The sequence below is a fragment of the Glandiceps talaboti genome, chromosome 4 (assembly GCF_964340395.1).
Source record: "Glandiceps talaboti chromosome 4, keGlaTala1.1, whole genome shotgun sequence".
Classification (NCBI taxonomy): Eukaryota; Metazoa; Hemichordata; class Enteropneusta; family Spengelidae; genus Glandiceps; species Glandiceps talaboti.
Window position 1 is genome coordinate 1,932,560 of NC_135552.1, and position 25,299 is coordinate 1,957,858.

At 37.0% G+C, this 25,299-nt stretch overlaps 2 protein-coding genes across 2 annotated transcripts in view; one reads left to right on the top strand and one right to left on the bottom strand.

Moving 5' to 3' along the window:
• Positions 1-17,024: 17,024 nt before the first annotated feature.
• On the bottom strand, positions 17,025-19,320 carry LOC144433645 (uncharacterized). Its single transcript, XM_078121989.1, has 2 exons — positions 19,304-19,320; positions 17,025-18,768 (listed from the first exon to the last, which is right to left on the bottom strand). The coding sequence occupies exons 1-2, from the start codon at positions 19,318-19,320 to the stop codon at positions 17,025-17,027; spliced, it is 1,761 nt and encodes a 586-aa protein (XP_077978115.1).
• Positions 19,321-19,515: 195 nt separating this feature from the next.
• LOC144433841 (NSFL1 cofactor p47-like) overlaps positions 19,516-25,299 on the top strand; it is a 75,854-nt gene continuing 70,070 nt past the window's right edge. Inside the window, exons 1-2 of the mRNA XM_078122221.1 lie at positions 19,516-19,621; positions 22,486-22,622. Of these exons, the coding sequence (XP_077978347.1) occupies positions 19,520-19,621; positions 22,486-22,622 (239 nt within the window). The 5' untranslated portion in view covers positions 19,516-19,519. The remainder of the gene's footprint in view (positions 19,622-22,485; positions 22,623-25,299) is intronic.

Consider the following 25,299-nt stretch of genomic DNA (forward strand, 5'->3'; position numbering starts at 1 on the left):
CATTTCATCAGGTATGAGGACCTTACATTCTCTAACATACCAACAATGAGTTTACTATAACAATGTTACGGACACTATCTGGCCCATTTGTATGTGTCATGCAAAACTATTTACAAATTACATTAACTTCAGCTTTTTGAAGCTATGAAATATTATTTTACATATAAAGGGTATGAATACCCTAAAATTGCCTTAATATAGCCAAAACAAATCTCCAGATCTGCTAGGGGAGACCTCCTAGGACTACCTCACCCCAGAGGTCACTCATGCGGTCAACCAACAATCAGATGCACCAATGTTTTACTGTCATACTGGTATTAAACTTTTCTTAAACATTAATTGCTAGATGTACTGTCCAGTAGAGATGTGAAATAGGATAGTTCAAAACTTGCCTTAAAAGACTCTTAAAATAAAGAAACTCTCCAACTCTCCCCTCCAATGATACAACCATGAGATGTGCTGACCTTTACCATAATGATGCCATTTAACTTTTTTAAGAACATATTTCAACCCTATGTGTAAAGAATAGTTTGATTTCTGCTATTTGATGGTGCTGTCTTGAAGTTATTGCCTTGAGAGGCTCTGAATAAAAGTTGGCTTTAAGAGTAAAGAGCTCCAGGGCTTCTAAGGGGGAGACCCTCAAGGACCCCCTCCACAAGAGGTGGACATATCCTAGTCTAATGCCCTTCCCCCTCCTCTTACTGTCAAGATGCTATTAAACTTTTCTTTTAATATTTCAACCCTATGTAGTTGCTTTTTACATGTTGTTGCTGTTTTGTAAAGCTTGGAAATTATTGTCTGAAAGGGTCTGAATAGCCTAAAAATAGAGTGAAAAATCTCCAGGGCTTCTAGGCGGAGACGCCCTCCCCTCCCATGATGGATGTACATATATCATTCCCATCTCAAGCTTCCCTCTACCTATTACCATCAGGATGCATGCTCTTAAACTATCAAAAAAGATTTCAACCTTATGTAGTTGCTAATTATAATGTTGGTGCTGTCTTGGAAATTATTGCCCAAAAAGGGTGTGAATGCTTTAAGTGTCAGAAGACCTTCAGATCTTCTATGGTCAGACCCCTTGGGACCCCCATGTAGACCTCCCCCCCTAGTTTTTACAGTCAACAAGCTATTGAATTCCAATATATTTACCCTGTGTAGTCGCTAATTTAGTATGATGCTATCTTATAAAGTATTTAGTGAAGCAGTCCACTCTAAATCACGAAACACCTGTAATGTAAATATGATATATGGGGGGGGGGGGGGTTTCACTATGTTTTAGAATTAAGTGATGGGGGGGGGTGTCAGTGACTTTTCGTCGGCCCGATGGAAAAATTTACCAACCCCCCCCCCCAGGCCGTGGAAACTGACCGATCCCTAAAGTTACAATACTGAAGGACATGACAAATAGCTCTAACAGAGCTAATGAGACGTCGAAGTCCACCACTTGATTAAACAGTTTTAAGTAAATAATATTACACTCACCAAAAACGTGTTGAAAAACTTACAAATCTAAATGTTATTTGTATAACAATTGATCAAATAAAACTTACAAATCTGAATATTATTTGTATAACAATTGATCAAAACATACTCATCGGAAAATTGATACATGCTTTTTTGATCAAGCGTTGTAAAACATGGTAAATAAAAATTTATGCGAATATGTAATGTAGTAAGGGAGCTTTCAGTATTTACAAGGGGAGAACCAGGGGAATTAGTGGGGTCAATTTTACAAATCGGGTCTCAAGGAAGGGCCATGATTTAGCAAATGGGATTAGGGGGAGGGGTCACATTAAACTCTGACCCACTGTATTGCCTAACATTGCATTATTTTGGTTTTGTCATCCCATAGCTGCCACCGGTTCCAAATCCCATTCCTGCGATTGTGGTTAGGGTTAGGATTACAGTTATTGTGGTGCGAAAAGGTGAGTGGGTCTCACAGGTGTAAAACGGGAGCAGTTGTGTAAGATACTAGGGATAATGTTGTGTAGCTGTTGACCTTTCTCCTGATGATGTCAGGAGTGTACCAATCTAATCATTGGGATTTAAATTGTGGCCTTCCGCTCAGCGAATGAGATCAAAACAGATGTTTATTAATAAAGTGCCCTCACACACATCCACATGGCGGTAGTAGTGGGAAAGTATCCAATGCCTTTAAAACTTTTCAACATTGGTGGCAGCGGTGGGATGAAGTCATTATCATTGATTCAGGAACTCATGTCATTTTACATATCTGACAGCATGAACTCACGTTTTAGAGGGAGGGTCGTGTTTTAGAGAAAGAACCACATTTTAGGAGAGGATGACATTGTATGCAACAGTCCGAGCCTAATCCCCCCCCCCCCTTGTAATTATTGAAGGCTCCATGATTTCCTTTTGAAAACATCTCTGGAACCACTGTTTTTGAGATCTGCTGGTAGGAAGTTCAAAAGAGAGGCACCATTATAATCAAAAGTATGTTGAGCTTGGGTTATCTTTGTTCAAGGGATGTAATAGTTTGAATTGCGTATGGATCGCATATCGTAACAGTGTGTAGTATTTGTATTTGTTTTAAATAATCAGTATCACATCTTTTTCGTAATTGACACATTTAAGGTCATGAATTAATATTAATGTTTTAAATTTACACAGCTTGTAAATGTTCAAATTTTATACTTTTAATTTCTAAACATTGGAACCTGAGTGTTCACATCTATCTAAAAAAAATCTTATTAGTCGCATCTTTTTCTACAAGATAAAGATTGGTTTCAAAGTTGATTCATATGCATAACCCCAGATTTCCTATGGGGTATGACAGATGTGCTAAAATAAGGTAATTCATATGTATAACCCCAGATTTCCTATGGGGTATGAAGTTGATTCATATGCATAACCCCAGATTTCCTATGGGGTATGAAGTTGATTCATATGCATAACCCCAGATTTCCTATGGGGTATGACAGATGTGCTAAAATAAGGTAATTCATATACATAACCCCAGATTTCCTATGGGGTATGACAGATGTGCTAAAATAAGGTAATTCATATACATAACCCCAGATTTCCTATGGGGTATAACAGATGTGCTAAAATAAGGTAATTCATATGCATAACCCCAGATTTCCTATGGGGTATAACAGATGTGCTAAAATAAGGTAATTCATATGCATAACCCCAGATTTCCTATGGGGTATAACAGATGTGCTAAAATAAGGTAATTCATATGCATAACCCCAGATTTCCTATGGGGTATAACAGATGTGCTAAAATAAGGTAATCGTCAATTGTTTAGAGTGATCTTTAGACCGTCTAAATATCGGGTAGTTTATAAAGTTGATTCATATACATAACCCCAGATTTCCTATGGGGTATAACAGATGTGCTAAAATAAGGTAATCGTCAATTGTTTAGAGTGATCTTTAGACCGTCTAAATATCGGGTAGTTTATAAAGTTTAGAAAGGTATTTTTAAAGGAGCGACACAGACTTTGTGGATTTAATTCGAGAGCTTGGAAATATACAAAAAATAAACGTAAAAGGTCAAACAAATAACGTCTAGCGATAGTATATATCTTCAATTCTTCAATGTATCATTGTGATCTTCTCAAAATGGTCCAAATGTTGAACACCCCCCCCCCCTCCCTATAAAACGGAAAAGATAACTGAAGTTCAACGAACCACAGCCGTTCTCAGACAACGTAACGTTACACGTTGCCCAAGCAGAACAGTGCCAGTTGAAAATTACATAGAACTTGATACATACATTGTCATCGATGATATAAATAAAACACACCAGCTTGTCATTGTTTGCTGGTGTTGTTTTAATTGTAATCAATCATTTGCATAATTAAAGTGAATTTTGTTAAATTTTGCATAAATAATATATGAATAATTTGTAATAATAAACACCTTTAAGTATGCAAGCTTCAACTCTTATATAGTTTGGTATAACTAATTTGAAAATTAAGGGATAGATATCTTATATGACGATCTTAGCTCAGCATTTTTGTGTGTATGAACAAAAATCTAAAGACTTTGCCTTACTTAAGACATTAATCAGTTTAAATATGGTTTTATAGTCTCTGTTGTGATTGTGGAATTGAAGGTGAACATGGCATTGTGGATGAAGATAAAGGTATTTATTTTAGATTTTCAATTAATAACGAACATTGAGTCTACGTCTAACAACATAAACCATGTTTGTTACGCAATTTTTGCAAAATGCGTAATATTGTCAAATTACATTAAGTGGTATGACGCATATGACTAAAAAGATTGTTTACTTGTGTGTGACAGTTACAAGTTTTTACTTTCGATCCCTTTAGATTAACTAGTTTTCCTGTTTCATATACATGTACTTTTTAAAACGTATCAACTCATTCTGTTTACTTTTCCATGACAACGTCTTATGTCTGCTAATCTGCGTAAATCATGCTTTATTACCAGTAACACTATTTACCTCTTTTACGATGTAGACACTTCAAATATCGGTGGGTTGATGCTATCTGTGTCAAGAATATGGTCTCAGACCACGTGACTATAAAACTGTCATATGGAGTAACTCTCTATCGACATGATCGATGAATGTACCTTCTTCAAATATAGGTCGGGCCAACACAAGTTCGTCAAGTATAGGTGGATTCGTCCATGTTATTAGTGTGATTGAATGTTATTAGTGTGAGTGAATATGCCAAGACATGTAGTCGTCCTTTTGCTATAGTAGCGTTTGTACGGTCAAGGTACAAAGAGTGGATGGTGGTTGCATGGCGATATGTAGATTCTCTGCTGTTGTCCGACATTTTTTTTTTCGCTAGATACTATTCTTTGAGATCACTGAAGCTGCGTTATTTCTTATGTTTTGGATGTATGATTTAGTTTTCTGTATTGTACGTGGTTCATTTTTTGCCAATCTAGAATCGATGTTGTTATTAGTGTGAGTGAATGTGCCGAGACATATAGTCGTCCTTTTGGTAGTAGCGTATGTAACGGTCGAGGTACAAAGCGTGAACGGTGTAGTAGCGTATGTAACGGTCGAGGTACAAAGCGTGAACGGTGCTGGCATAGAGGTTGGTTACGGTCGAGTTACAAAATGTGAACGGTGATGGCAAGGCGATATATAGTTTGTCTGTTGTCCGACATTTTGTTTCGCTAAATACTACTCTTTGAGATCATTGACTCTGTAGCTGCGTTATACTTTGTTTTGAATGTATGACTTAGTTTCCTCTGTATTACGTGGTTCATTTTGTTCCAAACTAGAATCGTTGTATGGTACGTTAAAATGTTAGTGTGAATTTATTTTTGTATCACAAGTGATACTCTTTGTGATCACTGAGTGTGATCAATGGGTGCTGCGTTATTCTTTGCGATCACTGACTGTAAAGATTGAGTGTTCGTGATGTGTTTTGTAATAGACTTCCTTTTGAGAATTCATGTAATCCAATATTGTTATTTGTACTCTTTTTCAGTGTCATTAACAGCTGTACTTCAAAGACTTGGTGGTTTGAGGTTAGTTTTTACTTTTAATTAATGAAAGTGTGAAGAATACATGTGGTGTTTTTCGTTTTACACAGGTTATATCATATGTAATATTGACCACAATTAAGATGCATGTTGATTTTGTTTGAATATCTCAAATCAAATTGTGCGACTGTCAATGATGAAACTGTAAGTGATGATTACAATGTTCAGTTTGTAATGAGTAGAACAAAAATTAATACAGTTCACAACTTACATGTTTTTGTGCACATATTCTGTCAAAGGATAATGATCTGATTTTGTGCAATTTCTGTTTTTGTTTCAGGTTTCACATACCATCCAAGTGTCTTCCTTAAACCAGCGCACCTGTTCTAGAATACAAATACTTATAAAGTACTACACTATTGTACACTCCCAAATAGGGAGATAAGCAGAGGTTAGAAAGACGCTCCATCCAGTCTGCTCACCTATCAATAAATGAACAATTATAGAAGGAAACAAATACAGTATCAAAAGAACAGAAATCTGAACAGAGAACCCAGTACACTACCAAAACTGAGAACAATACTATAACTGAGCACCACACTATAACTGAGAAGAATAATATAACTGAGAACCATACTATAACTGAGAAGAAGAATATAACTGAGAACTATCTATAACTGAGAACCATACTATAACCAAGATCAATACTATAACTACTGACAACAATACCATAACATACAATACCATGGGAATTAGTCTTGAACAATACAGTAAGTGTGTGGAATGCTTTTATACCATACAGTGTATGATCAATATAAAGAAAGCTACGTGTAGGTGGCTTATCCAACTGGTCTTTTATATCTACTATAGTGGTATGCTGTTAGTGCTAGGTGCCCCCCCCCCCAACTAAGCCCAACACATCCTTTACTACTGAACTTATTCAAAAACGTCATCTACAACATTACCACCAACAAACACACACAACAAAAACACTCATGTTCCATATCAAAACACACAACAAATCTAACACTGATTGATATAAATCACAAGTGTTGTTGCATGATCACACTACTGATATCAGACACAACCATGTGACGCCAAACACCATTAAAACCACGTTTGAAAATGACAACATAATGTGCCAGCTCCTTAGAACCCAATCATAGCGGGGACTGTGTCATTCTCAATGGCTTGTTTACTTTAAGTTGTTTACACACACACACACACACACACACACACACACACACACACATATATATATATATATATACACACAGACGGACGGGCATACATACATACATACATACATACATACATACATACATACATACATACATACATACATACATACATACATACATACATAGAAATGCATAAGGAACTAATAAATCAGTCCGTATATATAGCTGTTAAATCCGACGTTTCGAATAAATATTCTTTTTCAAAGGAAAAATTGGCGAGACAGAGAAATGCCAGGTGAAAACCCGAACATTTCTAAATATAATGGAACAAAACCGCGCGTGATATAAATAAACGGTTATACGTGGGACAAGTTCTTAAATTCGCACGCACCTAATAGAACCCAATAGAATACGCCTGAAATTTAAAAAAATACCCAATAATCATGATAATTAGATTTGGAAAGACGAGAATAATCTATTAGTTCCAAGATACATACATACATACATACATACATACATACATACATACATACATACATACATACATGCATACATACATACATACAGACAGACAGACAGACAGACAGACAGACAGACAGACACTTTGCCATGCCTATAGCACTACTGAACCTTATCAGTTCAGTTGTGCTAAAAATGATGTTAAGATATAAAACGTGGTGTTTACTTGGGGACATTACTTTGGCTTTGGTCATCGGAGCTGCGAGGGCCAGTTTGAGAGAACCCATGTTCAACTCCAAAACAACGCCCCCCCCCCCCTGTCGGGATTAATAATTAATGCCCGGCCCCCTACACAGACTACAACACTCCCCGTGCCTTCAACTGTATAAAAATCACGACTTCCCCGCCGCAACCTTTCCTTGTTTGCTCCCCTCGACCAACTGTAGTTGCTGATCGAAAAAATTGCCCGTCCACTGAAAAAGCGCGAAAGGACAGCTTTTTACAAGTACAGCGTCGATGACTGCACCTGTTACGATCGATACGGCCCGTTGTATCCATGTCGCGGTCCACATTGCTGTACTAATGTATTAAACATCTAAACCTCTATCAATTTATACTTTTATTGCAGTCCTTGAATTTTCCAAACCTACCAGACAGATAGACAAAAAAGAAAAAAAACCACAACACTAGCATGACATGTAAAATTTAACTTTTATGTTCATTAAATTACTAGACTGGTGAAATGTAAATGTCAACTTTTACAATTAGATATACACCCGTCCTGTAGGTGTAGTTAATTCTCAACGTATTTGCACGCTCTTGCCATTTAAATATGAAATACGGCCCAGAAATTTGAGCAAAACGAAATGTGTTTGGTTTTTTCCGAAAACTACCGACTCGACAAACCTACCCACACACGTGGACGGCAAATAAAGTTGATGGATCCTAATTTAAAAAGCCCAAAACGATGACTATTTTAGTTTTGTTAATTCTGTCATCGATTTATTCCATGCTTATCACGGTGAAGGCCTACATATTGTTTTTTTTTGTATTCTGTACATATGTGAAAATTAAGAGTAGCTAGTGTAACGTTATGATTGTGGTTTTATTATGCATGTTATATGTTGTTCCACTTTACTTTTGGTGTATTAAAGCCTGTTAGTATCATATTAAAGCCTGTTAGTATCATGAGGTGTTTGTTCGTATAATGACGCCAGGCCAAAACTAAGTTATTTCCCATACTCATTTATTCGCTCGCCCTTATGTCGTACCATCATAGTATAAGTCGTCAAAAGTAAAAATAGACGATATGTTGATCAACGGGGCAACAGTTGCACCTGACGCAGTAAACACTTACACAACGAGGTCTTGTGGAAACGCCCCTACTCTGCACTGATATGTAATTACTACTGTAAGTCGGTCACCATGTATCAGAAAACTACACATAACTTACCCGGTCTTGTACACTTTTTACGGTGACACCACCGTGTGTTATGTGGACAATTTCATCGGTGTTACCACCACCATTCTGACGTAGCCTCTCTAGTAGTTGTTCCAGTTGCTGAACAGATAGCTTGCCATTCGTACCGAACTCATTGACAAGATCGTCAACAAATACTTCAGGTAAAGGTAGAAGACGTGAATCTTTCAGAGATAACTGAAAGTTGTCAACTTGGACGTCAACACTGGCTTGATCAGCTGCTTGAACCAAGCACAATACTACTAAACATGCAATCATAGTCGACATATCGATTCTATCATCAGCAGTTGTATTTCGGAGATTTTTTTAGTTACACAGGTATGTACCACTAACCGTCCTGTTATACCGGTACAACACGTACAAGAATGAACAACGCGGGTACATACAATAGGTGTATATCAATACAGTTAAGAGTTTTAGCTTCTTACTAGTCGGGTGCACTCCCCCCGTGTGAGTGTATGTATACGTGTACTTGTATGTAGATGTAGTCTAGAGGTCATCCATCGACTTTGAATTTGAAGGTAGATGACTCGATACCACGTTGGCATCCAGACTAATGTAGATGTACCTCCCACCACACACGCACGCACGCACGCACGCACGCACACACACACACACACACACACACACACACACACACACATATTCATTTATTACAAGTCGTGGGATTTCGCATACTCCACACACAGGTTGCTATTTTACAAGTGACAGTAAAGTCCACACATTATCTCGATTTATAATCAAAATTAGAGAAAATTCCATCGACTTGAGCAAGTCAACATGTACGTCGTCCCTGATATAATTAGTGAGGCTATTACATCCATGGCAGGTCTAACTTAGTATACCGGTATACATTACAAGTTCAAATAATAACCTCATTACATTGTTCGCAATAATATTTGTCAAAGAATGGGATTATGTATTCCCGAATCGTCATTTTCAATTTAAACATCTACAACACGACAATGTCTGAGGAAAAAGTCAAGGTAATATTCTTTTCCCAATTAATTTTATAAAACAAATGGAAAAGTGCACTTAGTTTTCGTAACACGTTAGCACTTTCAGGTAATCATCGCTAGATAAGTTTAACCTCAGACCGCCTAACTGAGGTCTGAGGTTTGACCATAGCTCTTGAATGTTCCCGCCAAGATTTGTGATTTGACTACAGGCAAAGTGGTTTAACCATAGACAGTGAACCTACCCATATTCATTTGTGACTCAATATATGTTTAATAATATAATATAATAAAATATCGATAATATGCGAAGGGGTAAAATAAAACGCGTTGTATATTATGCGATGTGTGTACTTAGGCGATCCTATAAACCCGTGTTATTTTACCCCTTTCACAAATCATCGGTCAAATCTGTTAATGTTATCGGTATTTTGTTATATTCTGAAACATATCTTGGTTAACAAGTTTCTGTGAGTGGACCCTCCACTTTGTATGGTTCGACCAAAATGTTGCCAAAAAGTAGGTCCGTTATGTCACAGACAAGGAACTGCGCCTATTATATAGTAACATAACAAATCGTGGTTTAACAATTCATAATAAAGTGTTACACATATCAATGTTGACTATTTGTACATTATAATGGTCATCATACCAGTCTGAGATCTGATAGATTCATGTGTCTTATATACCACATTTTAATGACACCGAAACTAAAGTCCTTTAAAACTTTCTTACGTAATTGCCAAACATCATTTGAAAGTAATTAATTGCACAAAAATGATTTCAGTCTTTAAATTCACAATTATCGTTGTACTCTTTCTGCTTGTTTACTCGTATAGCTTGAAAGGTACACGTAGGAAGTAAATATTATAGAAGATAAACCTGAAACATGACTGACTCACTTTGCTACCCTTAATCTTCTGAGTCGACAAAACCTTATTTAGTAATTGCTACAGTTTAGTGATTTTAAGCGTGCACATCACGTCAAGCTCAGACCGCCAAGGTAGCGAAGCAAAAATGTGTGGAACTAGATGATAACCTAAGAAGCGATATTGTTGGTAAGATTACTGTCGGACCAGCCGACACTGTTTCACTTTTTATAGCTTCTATTGTAAAGTTTAAAGTGTAACTGTGACAAGTCATACATGAGGATCTATGGGTTTTTTATTAGGTCTTTGTAAAACAATGTGGAATGGGTTTATGTTTTTTATAACAAAGACTTTACTCTACTCTTCTCTATAACACCGAAATAACATAGACTTTACTCTACTTTTTTCTCTAGTACACCGAAATAACAGACTTTACTCTACTCTTTTCTCTATAATACCGAAAATGCAAATTCAAATTATTTGAAACCAATGTTGAATAGCCAGGACACAAATCCATGATATAGACAGGTTAATATTCTATAGATATCCACCATCATCAGATCCGACGGTGATATAGAAGGTTAATGTTCTATAGATATCCACCATCATCAGATCCGACGGTGATATAGAAGGTTAATGTTCTATAGATATCCACCATCATCAGATCCGTGATATAGAAGGTTAATGTTCTATAGATATCCACCATCATCAGATCCGTGATATAGAAGGTTAATGTTCTATAGATATTCACCATCATCAGATCCATGATATAGACAGGTTGATATTCTATAGATATCCACCATCATCAGATCCATGATATAAACAGGTTAATATTCTATAGATATCCACCATCATCAGACCCGTGATATAGAAGGTTAATGTTCTATAGATATCCACCATCATCATACCCGTGATATAGACAGGTTAATATTCTATAGATATCCACCATCATCAGATCCGTGATATAGACAGGTTAATGTTCTATAGATATCCACCATCATCAGATCCGTGATATAGACAGGTTAATGTTCTATAGATATCCACCATCATCAGATCCGTGATATAGAAGGTTAATATTCTATAGATTTCCACCATCATCAGATCCGTGATATAGACAGGTTAATATTCTATAGATATCCACCATCATCAGATCCGTGATATAGACAGGTTAATCTTCTATAGATATCCACCATCATCAGATCCGTGATATAGACAGGTTAATGTTCTATAGATATCCACCATCATCAGATCCGTGATATAGAAGGTTAATATTCTATAGATATCCACCATCATCAGATCCGTGATATAGACAGGTTAATATTCTATAGATATCCACCATCATCAGATCCGTGATATAGACAGGTTAATGTTCTATAGATATCCACTATCATCAGATCCGTGATATAGACAGGTTAATCTTCTATAGATATCCACCATCATCAGATCCGTGATATAGACAGGTTAATCTTCTATAGATATCCACCAACATCAGATCCGTGATATAGACAGGTTAATGTTCTATAGATATCCACCATCATCAGATCCGTGATATAGACAGGTTAATGTTCTATAGATATCCACCATCATCAGATCCGTGATATAGACAGGTTAATCTTCTATAGATATCCACCATCATCAGATCCGTGATATAGACAGGTTAATGTTCTATAGATATCCACCATCATCAGATCCGTGATATAGACAGGTTAATGTTCTATAGATATCCACCATCATCAGATCCGTGATATAGACAGGTTAATGTTCTATAGATATCCACCATCATCAGATCCGTGATATAGACAGCTTAATGTTCTATAGATATCCACCATCATCAGATCCGTGATATAGACAGCTTAATGTTCTATAGATATCCACTATCATCAGATCCGTGATATAGACAGCTTAATGTTCTATAGATATCCACCATCATCAGATCCGTGATATAGACAACTTAATATTCTATAAAAGGTGACATTTTCCTTCCCCAAATTTGAAATGAATAACGAATTCAAAAGGTTAAGAGACAAAAAATAAATAGATAATTAAAATCTCCAAAGGGTCTGGTGCCATGTACAACCGACATAGCCCGCATTATTCCCTCTCTGTAAAGCTGTAAATAGCTTTTAACATATGGTTACAGTTTTTTAGAACTGGAAAAATCCCTTGTAATTGGCAATATTCTTTTCATGTGTCTCTCTTGTTATTTTGATGACCGAGTTCATGTATAATTGGATGGTCATTTAGTTGCTGGTAGCACTGACTATAAAGGGTGATAGACTGTAGTTTTCGTAGGAAAGATAAACATACCAAACGAAATAAACAATCATTTGTTTTAGCTTTATTTATTTATTCGTCACAAACACTCACACACACACACACACACACACACACACACACACACACACACACAAAGGAATACACATACATATAGTGATGGGGACAAAAAACGTATCTAGGTATACCCCCAAGAGTATCTGTTTATTTGCTGGTTTATTTAATTATTTTATTTGTCCCTATACTTGTCGTTCGTTTGCTTGTTCATTTGTCATTTATTTGATAGTTTATTTATTTATTTATTTATTTATTTATTTATTTATTTATTTATTTATTTATTTATTTATTTATTTATTTATTTATTTATTTATTTATTTATTTATTTGTTTTGTTTTGTTTTGTTTTGTTTTGTTTTGTTTTGTTTTGTTTTGTTTTGTTTTGTTTTGTTTTGTTTTGTTTTGTTTTGTTTTGTCGGTTCCTGGGTGGTGACGTTTATACACGTTACACGTTTATATGCCATTTCAGCGTTATCGGCGGCTGCTACGACGGATCGATGTTGTATCCAAGAGGAAGGCTAGTAAACAGACACAAATCAATGTGACTTGCCAAACCACCATCTTGTTATACACACACACACACACACACACACACACACACACATACATACATACACACATACATACATACATACATACATACATACATACATACATACATACATACATACATACATACATATATTTTATTTATTTATTAAGCCGTGTACACAAGAAGTGACATTGGCAAGGAAATATACCAAGAGAAACACTGATGTTTACAATGTCTTGAAAATATTAAATATATCACTGAGATACCAAGCTGTGACACTTGCTATAGTATCATCTACAAATGAAAAAAATGTACTTAAATAGAGAATGATTATCAAATTTAAGTAACTGCGACTGTAAACTAAATAAAATGTCCAAGTATTCATCTCTTATCTTCTGAATGTTTTCATTTTTACACAGTAATGCACATGAAATTCATCTCCAATACTCGAGCTACACAAGGTGCATAATCTCTGTTTCCTTTCAATGTTCTTGTAACGGCCAGTTTCAATTGGCAATATATGGTTTGAAATCCTTAATTTTGTAACAGCTATTCTATCAAAAGTGTTTCTAACAACAGATAAATATTTTTTACATTGAAAAGTTAACTTAATTTTTGAATAAACATGAAGTTTGTGGTTAGGGAGTGATCAGTTTTTACGGCCGGGGGTGGGCCGGTGACTTTTTGTTCATGTTGTACTTAAAAATAGTGACCCCCCTGCAATTCATTCACAAAACAATCCAACCCCCCCCCCCCCTCTGACAAATAAAAAAACACAATGACCCCCCCCCCCATCTGTTGACAAGAAACACTCTTTTTGTTCTTGCAAAAGACACTCTATTCTCAAAGCATAATACCGCACACTGCACAGTTAATTTTTCATGTTACATTTTCAGTAATTTAAGTGTATCTGGTAAATTGCTATCCCAAAGCCATTGCTTCACATGTATAAAGCTCTTTAGATAGGAACCCTATGAAAAATATGATTGTCTGTTCATGGACGTACACAATATTCATGGTTTAGTAACCAAAAGTTCTAGGATATCTCTTAGATTGAGTGAACTATTAATATTTATTAATTCAGCTAATTATCAAGTACAGTATTATAAATGGAGTTAATATACTTGTAAACCCATGTCAATAACTGTCACACATAATGATGTACTCGCATCATATAATGAATTGTTTACATCATATAAAGATATGTTCACATCATATAGTCAATATATTGTTTTCTTTAGACTTAACACAACTGTGGCTTTCCATACTTGTACACGTTTGCACTCCTCAAGGTTTTGAATAATGAAATGTGATAAATGTCATTGTTTCAAAATAGAAATTAAAAAATGTCATAAAAATGTTTTCTGTACTACAGCAGTTTCTAAACTAGATTACTAATTCAATTCACTTACTACTGGCTATGTTGTCCAGTATATTGTTGGCAACATGATAGCCTTGAAAATAAATACACTCTAATACCAAGGAAATGTAACATTATGATCTGCTGACAAAATTTTACTCTTAGTATACAGTCACTCAATGTGGATACTAGATATTCCAGAGGAGATGTAATATCTAATTTTTCTCATAACTTTGCACCGTGTCAGTACTATAGAAGTCCTGGCTACAGTAAATAGCCCTTTACTAGATCATCATCAAACAAGTCTGTGTTTATAACTTTGTTTATCAGTCATGCACATAATATATATTCCCTGAGAATCCGATTAATATTGTATTCACCTTGGAATATATTTCTTTCTTGGTAGTTTATGGTGTAAAACAATAGCAAGAGAAAAGGGGGTTTCACATGTAGCCTAGTAACATGTATTAAACTTGGTGATGGTCACAGGTATCAGAAAAGAAGTGAAACACAAACACAGAAAAGTTATGTTTATAAGACATGTGGTTCGTACTATAGCTATGCCAAGTAACAGTTCAATAGTTTGTACATGTATGATAAATCAACATATTTGGGGTGAGATCAGTAGGTAAAAAAACTAATTCTTTTAGTAAGGCCTCAGAACCCCTTCCTCACCCCTTCTAACTAAATTGGTAAAATTGTTGCAGACAGCACAATCAATTCCAAATCAGTATGTAGTATCATGTAGTGCTATGAATACAAAACCAGTATGTAGTGAGGAAAAAATAGCTTTTTAATTGGCACAATAATGTATTTTAGGGCCATGCACAACACATTTTTTTCCCATTTTTCAATTTGACATTTTTAGAAATGTTTGTGTTGGGGTACAAAACATATTTCATTATAAAGGACCTCCTCTCACCCCACCCCTCACTAAAAGAATTTAGTTTTTACCCTAAATTGAACTATTGATCTCAACCATAAATCAATTTGGAACTTCTAATGGAGATGATCATAGTTATCATACATTATATGTACAAAAATGTACAGGAACTAGACTAACTATACACATGGACATTGAATATCCAATATCTAGACACAGGCTGGGTCAGGCACTTTCAGTCACAGAGTTTGCCACATATTATTTCAAAGTGTCCTAAAGTGGTTATGTTTGTACACAATTCCACATGTTCAGGTCAATGGAGGAACAGATTTTAGAGCCAGTAAATCTTAAGGTATTTTATTTCTTATGTGTTACATGTACAGCTACACATGCAAGTTTTTGTACCACAAGATGACACAATGCAACTCATGGTGTGCAATAGCGAGAAGTCAATTTTCTAACAAATAACTGTTGGCCATGGTGCAGTGTTGTGATGCCATACCATATGTATTGGATGTATCAAGAGACAGAGTTCATGTTATATTTGAATGTATATTTATAGCTATTTGTGTATGGTTTATTTTATGCACTTACATTTTTCTGTTTAATAGCTTGCACATGTGAGCGCCCACAAGTGGCAGCATAGCGGCTCAATGACTAGTACGCATGCGTGTCCTATACACTAAGCGATGTTTTTTTGGTGGTTTTACCCAAGGATGCGTTGCGGTACAATGACTACGCATGCAAGTTCTACATGTATGTACGATGTACAATCTCCACACCAAGGGCGCTATCTATGATATCATTGTGAGGCAGCTGGTCACAAATGAATCTACCCAGCTGTGTGAGCTTAGGGGCTTTGGCCTAGTTATGATATTAAATGTATGGACATTGAAGTACAGGAGCATGGCTCGTGATTTTGTTTAGTTGAAAACAAGGTGACCCCCCCCCCTTTATTCGCCTCGTAAAAATGATGACCCCCCTTCTTTGAGTCCCAAATTGAGGTGCTGTGGCTAGGCACATTAGAAGGGCAGGTTGTTGTGAGGCAGAGTGTGGGGAACGATGAACAGAGAGAGAGGAGTCACTCCAGTTGTGGCTAAAATCAGAATACTAGTACTTTATTACACAGGATAAGTAATGTTAAAAGCTCAGTGTATAGGAAGTGGGTGGTAACTAATATTGGTATAACGGGTGTATGATCGTGTTGATAGATATATACAACAACTGTTTATGTAAGCGATGATATTACTGACAGTGATGAGATTTACGAGAGTATTCTTGAGCTTGAATGACCTCTGATGTCTCCGACATTGCTCCGGGGGGCACAGAAAATAAACTTGATATCAAATAACAAGTATTAGAATTCTAAAACGCTAAAGTCTTGCATTCATAGTGTATTGAGGTATGTAATCAAATCAGTAATATGTACAAATAATCAATATAATAATAGTTCAACTCGAATATATATTGGAAAGGTTTCAATAAATGGTCAGACTTATGACCCTAAACTAATATGAGTTCAACTTTCATCGTCTGTCAATTTTGTAATTGACGAGTCCAGTTCTTTATTTTATTTTTCGCAGAAATAGCGGCTTGTCTGATAGGACGTGTTTCTTTTTGTACAATCTGATTGTTGTTGTTTGCAGTATCCTTGGGTATGTGTACATTTCCTGTAGAGTTCCTTGGGTCGTCACAAGTTAGTTCCAACGGATACAATTTATTAATGGGGCGATTTGTTTGTCCACCCTTTGTTTTAATTTTGGCAGATCGTACGAGTCCGTCATTGCCGTATCGCAGCTCTAGAACTAATGCTAGATTCCAATTAACGCGCCGTTTGTCGTCGCTTTGTATTAGTACTACGTCACCAACCTGTATGGTGTTGTTCGTTTTACCGTTCGGGTTATGACGTTCGTGGAGTGCAGGTAAATACTCTGAGGACCATCTATGCCAAAAATGTTCGTGTAAATTAGCGAGATGTTGCTTACGTTTGACCAGGGTAGTCTGATCACGAACGGTGAATGTGGGGTCCGTTAGCGTATCGTCGTCAATTAGTTCGTACGGTAGAGTATTCATGAGACGTCCATGTAGTAGTAGTGATGGCGTTAATGGTTCGTAGTCATCCGGGCAGTCACTGGCGTAAGTGATTGGGCGATCGTTGAGTATTGTTTCTACTTCTGTCAGAGTAGTGAGTTCATCTAAGGTGATGTGAGCGCGACCTAACACCTTTTTGAGTGTGGTTTTAGTCAGTCCGATTAATCTTTCCCAAAATCCGCCAAACCATGGGGCTCGTTTGGGGATGAACATCCATTCTACACGATGATTATTCATGTAATCTTTGATTTCGCGGGAATTCAACAAATTTGTAATTTCTTCCGCAGCGTTGACGTATGTCATCGCGTTATCTGATATCATCTTAGTGGGTAGCGATCCTCTTGCAGCAAATCTGCGGAATGCGTTGAGGAAGGAAACTGTTGATAAATTTGTCACAACTTCGAGATGGATGGCACGAGTGACAGCGCATGTGAATAAACAGATGTATGCTTTACCTTCGTTGGCATGGCTACCGTTAGTAACGTAGAGAGTTCCGGTGAAGTCAACTCCAGTCACTGTGAAGGGTGGGGCTTTGTTGACGCGGCATGACTGTAATGGTGGAGATACCGGCATGTCGTATGATTTGCCATTAACCTTCTTACATGTCACACATTTTCGAAGCGCCGCCTTGACAGCTTCGCGTATACTTGGTATCCAATAGCGTTGTCGAATGTGTGTCACTGTAGACTGTATTCCGGCGTGAAAGACTTTAAAGTGGGCGTGTCTAATCAGTAGATGAGTAAACTCGTGATTTCGTGGCAGAAGAGCGGGAAATTTCGTAGAGTAGTCGATTGGGGCATTGTGTAATCTCCCGCCTAAACGAAGTATTCCTTTTCCGTCTAGAAATAAACGAAGTTGTGTCACGAGCGGTTCTTTCACTGTAGATTTTTTAGACAAGGCAGCAATTTCTTTGTCGAAAGTTTCAGCTTGTATTGTTTTGATCCATACATTTTCAGCTTCTTTTATTTCTTTTGGCGAGGGTGAACCTGTAGCGCAATTTTCGTCTTTTCCTTTAGTAGCAGTCACGAATCTCAATACCAGCGCAGTAACTCTTAGTAGTTTGTCTAACGAGCTGTATCGATTTATGTCTATGAGTTCTCTGATGCTGTGAATAGCAGGTTTCTCGTCCTTGTCAACTTGTGTAGCATCTTGTGATTCTGAGTGAATTTCATGTTGTAGTAAGACTGTGCTGTCGAATAATTCACATATCGGCCAGTCACCTTGGCTTAACCAAGTCGGTCCATCCCACCATAACTTTGATTGTTTGAGTTCTGTTGTTGGAGTGGTCGAGTGTTGTACTGTATTTTTTCACCGTTTGCGAAGTAGTTAAACTGTCTCACGAATCCTGGTCTCGGCACCAAAATGTGGCTAGGCACATTAGAAGGGCAGGTTGTTGTGAGGCAGAGTGTGGGGAACGATGAACAGAGAGAGAGGAGTCACTCCAGTTGTGGCTAAAATCAGAATACTTTATTACACAGGATAAGTAATGTTAAAAGCTCAGTGTATAGGAAGTGGGTGGTAACTAATATTGGTATAACGGGTGTATGATCGTGTTGGTAGATATATACAACAACTGTTTATGTAAGCGATGATATTACTGACAGTGATGAGATTTACGAGAGTATTCTTGAGCTTGAATGACCTCTGATGTCTCCGACAGGTGCCCCCCCCCTCTGATTTACCGGCCCACCCCGGCCGTAAAAACTGATCGCTCCCTTACTTGCCAAGATTGCTTCCACATATCAATATTTTAGTATAGAGCGTATATTGAAATTGATACATTTATAATAGCAGGATTCGTGTGATATTTTCATTAGGAAAACAACAATATAATAACAGAAAATATAAATAAGCAAAACTACGTGTTCCTGTGGGACATGTACGACGATGAGTGTTGAGGAAAGAAAGAAAGCAAACAAACAAACCAGGAAGTTGTCAGAATGGCGGATCACGATGCGATGATTGCACAGTTTTCAAATATTACAGGCTGTGATAGCGGCAGAGCACAATTTTATCTTGAATCATCAGGATGGCAGCTTCAGGTAACGTTTCCAAACAAGAGATGTTACAAAAGTTAGCACTGCCTTTTTAAATAGAAATACATGATGTATATTGTGTGGCGCGCGCACATGAACAAAGATGTCACACCGCTCGTCCAGCGTGCAGACGGAGTACGTTGGGACATTATTTTGACATTGTGACGAGTTCTACACGAGGGACAATATCAGAATCGAGTCCAGACTAACTCCGTCCGCAAGCTGAACAGCTACTATAATAGCGATCCTACTGTATACTGCCCTTGGCACAATACAGACTGCCCGAGGTACAACCAAGGGTTCAACAGGCCTCGAAATAGTTTTGTACCAACCTCACCTGCCGAGCGGTCCCACTCCGAAAGCGTCCCTTTCCCCCATGTAACCGGCACCGCGACTAATGCGGCCCCGCGGTGAATCGTAATCACGCAAGTACATTCAGGGCAGCTCGATACATCGATACCATCTACAGGGGTTTCATTAATTTTTAAAGTAGAGGGAGAAATTATAATAGGAGGCGGAGAAGTGCATGTGTAGCGTGCACCCTGACTGCTATGCAGGCGCGGGGGGGGGGGGGGGGGTTCTCCCATGGTGAAAATTTTTTGAAAAACAGAAACCTTTGAGAGGCCATTTAGAGCATCTTTCAGAAGTATGGACACCATTTAATTATACATTGTCATTTACTGGTTGAATATTTAATTTAGAAAAAAATGACACATATGTCAGGTTTCCTCTGAAGAAAATTTGTATTATGTGATTTATTGGTAGGTTTTGAAAATTCTTAAAACTGTTGGTGTTATTCCATGAACTTGGCGAGACCACTAAGTTAGTAATTGTTTTGACTTATGCCTTCACTCAGTTCGTGTTCAAAATGGTGGATTTCCGAGTACATGTATACATTACAACTCATAGCTACAGTAATAATTATGATAAACATGAACACATTACCTTTATATTGGCCATTTGATCTTTTAATGAAGCCTGTATCAAACAAAAACCTCTGGTTCAAGCAGGGCTCGAAATTAACTTATTTAGTTGGTAGTCACTTTGACTACCACTTTTTAAAACTGGTAGTCAACAGGGAAGTATTTCTATAGATGAGATTCAGTCTTCAATGGGGGTATCTAGTATTCCTATAGATGAGATTCAGTCTTCAGTGGGGGTATCTGGTATTCCTATAGATGAGATTCAGTCTTCAGTGGGGGTATCTGGTATTTCTATAGATGAGATTCAGTCTTCAGTGGGGGTATCTGGTATTTCTATAGATGAGATTCAGTCTTCAATGGGGGTATCTGGTATTTCTATATTATCATCTTCAGTTGTGAAAATACTTGTAAAAAACTTTGAAAGCACCTCTGCTTTATCTGTGTCTGAGTTAGCCTAATCTTGGTTTTCAGCATCATTATTCTTTATTAGTTCTGGTATTCCTTGTTTGAGTTTAGACTTAGAGTTTACATATCTCCAGAATTTCTTTGGGTTGGACTTCGCTTGCCTTGCTATGTCTCTAGTCTCCATATAACTTTGCCATGCTCTGTGTTTCTTTCTAATCTTGGCTACTATTGTTTTATCAAGTGGCACTCTTGATGTCTATTGATTAATGTCCCTTGTTACTCTATGTAGTGGGATATGACAGTTAATAGCATTCTGTAGACGCATACTAAATAAATTTCACTGCATCTCAACATCTTGTAAACAGTCTGGAAAGTCATTATTCCAGTCAATATTCAGTGAATCCTTTAATTTATCATAGTTGCCTTTACTGTAGCTAAGCAGTATCTAAACTGTGTTTGACATGACGGTTGCCTTTACTGTAGCTAAGCAGTATCTAAACTGTGTTTGACATGACGGTTGCCTTTACTGTAGCTAAGCAGTATCTAAACTGTGTTTGACATGACGGTTGCCTTTACTGTAGCTAAGCAGTATCTAAACTGTGTTTGACATGACGGTTGCCTTTACTGTAGCTAAGCAGTATCTAAACTGTGTTTGACATGACGGTTGCCTTTACTGTAGCTAAGCAGTATCTAAACTGTGTTTGACATGACGTCTTTACATAATAACAATTAACAATTACATGTGAAGCTGATCACGGCATGATCACTCTTGCCAAGTGATGATAATACATTCAAATCAGTAACCATTTCATCAATATGTATAGGAAATCCAACGAGTTGGCGTGTGGTATCGGGTACACATAGTTTTTAGGCCTACATCTACATGTAATGTCTTCCAATGAACACATAGTATTTAGACCTACATCTACATGTAATATCTTCCAATGTACACATAGTATTTAGACCTACATCGATACATGTAACGTCTTCCAATGTACACATAGTATTTAGACCTACATCTACATGTAATGTCTTCCAATGTACACATAGTTTTTAGGCCTACATCTACATGTAATGTCTTCCAATGAACACATAGTATTTAGACCTACATCTACATGTAATATCTTCCAATGTACACATAGTATTTAGACCTACATCGATACATGTAACGTCTTCCAATGTACACATAGTATTTAGACCTACATCTACATGTAATGTCTTCCAATGTACACATAGTATTTAGGCCTACATCTACATGTAATACGTCTTCCAATGTACACATAGTTTTTAGGCCTACATCTACATGTAATACGTCTTCCAATGTACACATAGTATTTAGGCCTACATGTACATCTACATGTAACATCTTCCAATGTTCACATAGTACATTTGTATTTAGACCTACATTGATACATGTAACGTCTTCCAATGTACAAGACTTGTTTATTTTGTAGCCAGTGTAAATGATGCGAATGTAAAGTGCTTTTTGATCAGTAGAAGTGAACCTTGAACCTTCTATCTTGCTCATTATTTGTTTCACAGGTAGCCCTAGCTTCATTTTATGATGAGGGTGAAATGGATGACACACCAGACACACTACCCACTGGAGGAGGGGGTAGTCATCAGCCAGCAGCACCACCGTTAACAGGTCCTGGCAGTGGAACTACAAAAGGTCCAAGGTACAGCTAATGAAAATATTATTCACTAAATTTGTCTTCATTCAGCCAAGGAAAATATGAGTCATGTATAATGCGGCATTGACACTGTGAGTTGAAGAAAAAAAATGACAAAACCATAGTATTTTCCTGAATATAGAAACATATTGGGGATTAACATTATTATACCTATGCAAACATAATTATCCTCAGTAGGCAAACCTTGCAACAATATGCTCTCTAAGTCAATTTTATACACCACTCAACAATGTGCACTCTAAGTCAATTCTACACACCACTGAACAATATGCTCTCTAAGTCAATTCTACACGCCACTCAACAATATGCTCTCTAAGTCAATTCTACACACCACTCAACAATATGCTGTCTAAGTCAATTCTACACACCACTCAACAATATGCTCTCTAAGTCAATTCTACACACCACTCAACAATATGCTCTCTAAGTCAATTCTACACACCACTCAACAATGTGCTCTCTAAGTCAATTCTACACACCACTCAACAATGTGCTCTCTAAGTCAATTCTACACACCACTCAACAATATGCTCTCTAAGTCAATTCTACACACCACTCAACAATGTGCTCTCTAAGTCAATTCTACACGCCACTCAACAATGTGCTCTCTAAGTCAATTCTACACGCCACTCAACAATGTGCTCTCTAAGTCAATTCTACACGCCACTCAACAATGTGCTCTCTAAGTCAATTCTACACACCACTCAACAATGTGCTCTCTAAGTCAATTCTACACACCACTCAACAATGTGCTCTCTAAGTCAATTCTACACACCACTCAACAATATGCTCTCTAAGTCAATTCTACACACCACTCAACAATGTGCTCTCTAAGTCAATTCTACACGCCACTCAACAATGTGCTCTCTAAGTCAATTCTACACGCCACTCAACAATGTGCTCTCTAAGTCAATTCTACACACCACTCAACAATATGCTCTCTAAGTCAATTCTACACACCACTCAACAATGCTCTCTTAGTCAATTTTACACACCACTCAAGCACATCAATTACTTGTGACCTATCAAATGTTATTGTTGTTATTGTTGTTATTGTGGTAGCTCACAAGAAAACCAAATGTTTATCACTTTGAGCCACAAGAAAAAAATGTTGTCTTCCATTGTAGGGCACACTCACCTGCATAGCTACACATAGAACTGTAGGCACTCTACATATAGTATAGTCTATTCTACACACATAGAACTGTTGTATGCACTCCAGTAGTCTATTCTACACATATAGAACTGTTGTATGCACTCCATTAGTCTATTCTACACACATAGAACTGTTATATGCATTCCAGTAGTCTCTTCTACACATATAGAACTGTTGTATGCACTCCATTAGTCTATTCTACACATATAGAACTGTTGTATGCATTCCAGTAGTCTATTCTACACATATAGAGCTGTAGGCACTCTAGTATAGTCTATTCTACACATATAGAACTGTTGTATGCACTCCAGTAGTCTATTCTACACATAGAACTGTTGCATGCACTCCAGTAGTCTATTCTACACATATAGAACTGCTGCATGCACTCCATTAGTCTATTCTACACACATAGAACTGTTGTATGCACTCCAGTAGTCTATTCTACACATATAGAACTGTTGTATGCACTCCATTAGTCTATTCTACAGATATAGAACTGTTGTATGCATTCCAGTAGTCTATTCTACACATATAGAACTGTAGGCACTCTAGTATACAATGTAGTCTATTCTACACATATAGAACTGTTGTATGCACTCCAGTAGTCTATTCTACACACATAGAACTGTTGTATGCATTCCAGTAGTCTATTCTACACATATAGAACTGTTGTATGCACTCCATTAGTCTATTCTACACATATAGAACTGTTGTATGCACTCCATTAGTCTATTCTACACACATAGAACTGTTGTATGCATTCCAGTAGTCTATTCTACACACATAGAACTGTTGTATGCACTTCAGTAGGCTATTCTACACATATAGAACTGTTGTATGCACTTCAGTAGTCTATTCTACACATATAGAACTGTTGTATGCACTCCAGTAGTCTATTCTACACATATAGAACTGTTGCATGCACTCCAGTAGGCTATTCTACACATATATAACTGTTGTATGCACTCCAGTAGTCTATTCTACACATATAGAACTGTTGTATGCATTCCATTAGTCTATTCTACACATATAGAACTGTTGTATGCACTTCAGTAGTCTATTCTACACATATAGAACTGTTGTATGCACTTCAGTAGTCTATTCTACACATATAGAACTGTTGTATGCACTTCAGTAGTCTATTCTACACACATAGAACTGTTGTATGCACTTCAGTAGGCTATTCTACACACATAGAACTGTTGTATGCACTTCAGTAGGCTATTCTACACATATAGAACTGTTGTATGCACTCCATTAGGCTATTCTACACATATAGAACTGTTGTATGCACTCCAGTAGTCTATTCTACACATTTAGAACTGTTGTATGCATTCCAGTAGTCTATTCTACACACATAGAACTGTTGTATTCACTCCATTAGTCTATTCTACACATATAGAACTGTAGTATGCACTCCAGTAGTCTATTCTACACACATAGAACTGTTGTATGCATTCCAGTAGTCTATTCTACACATATAGAACTGTTGTATGCACTCCATTA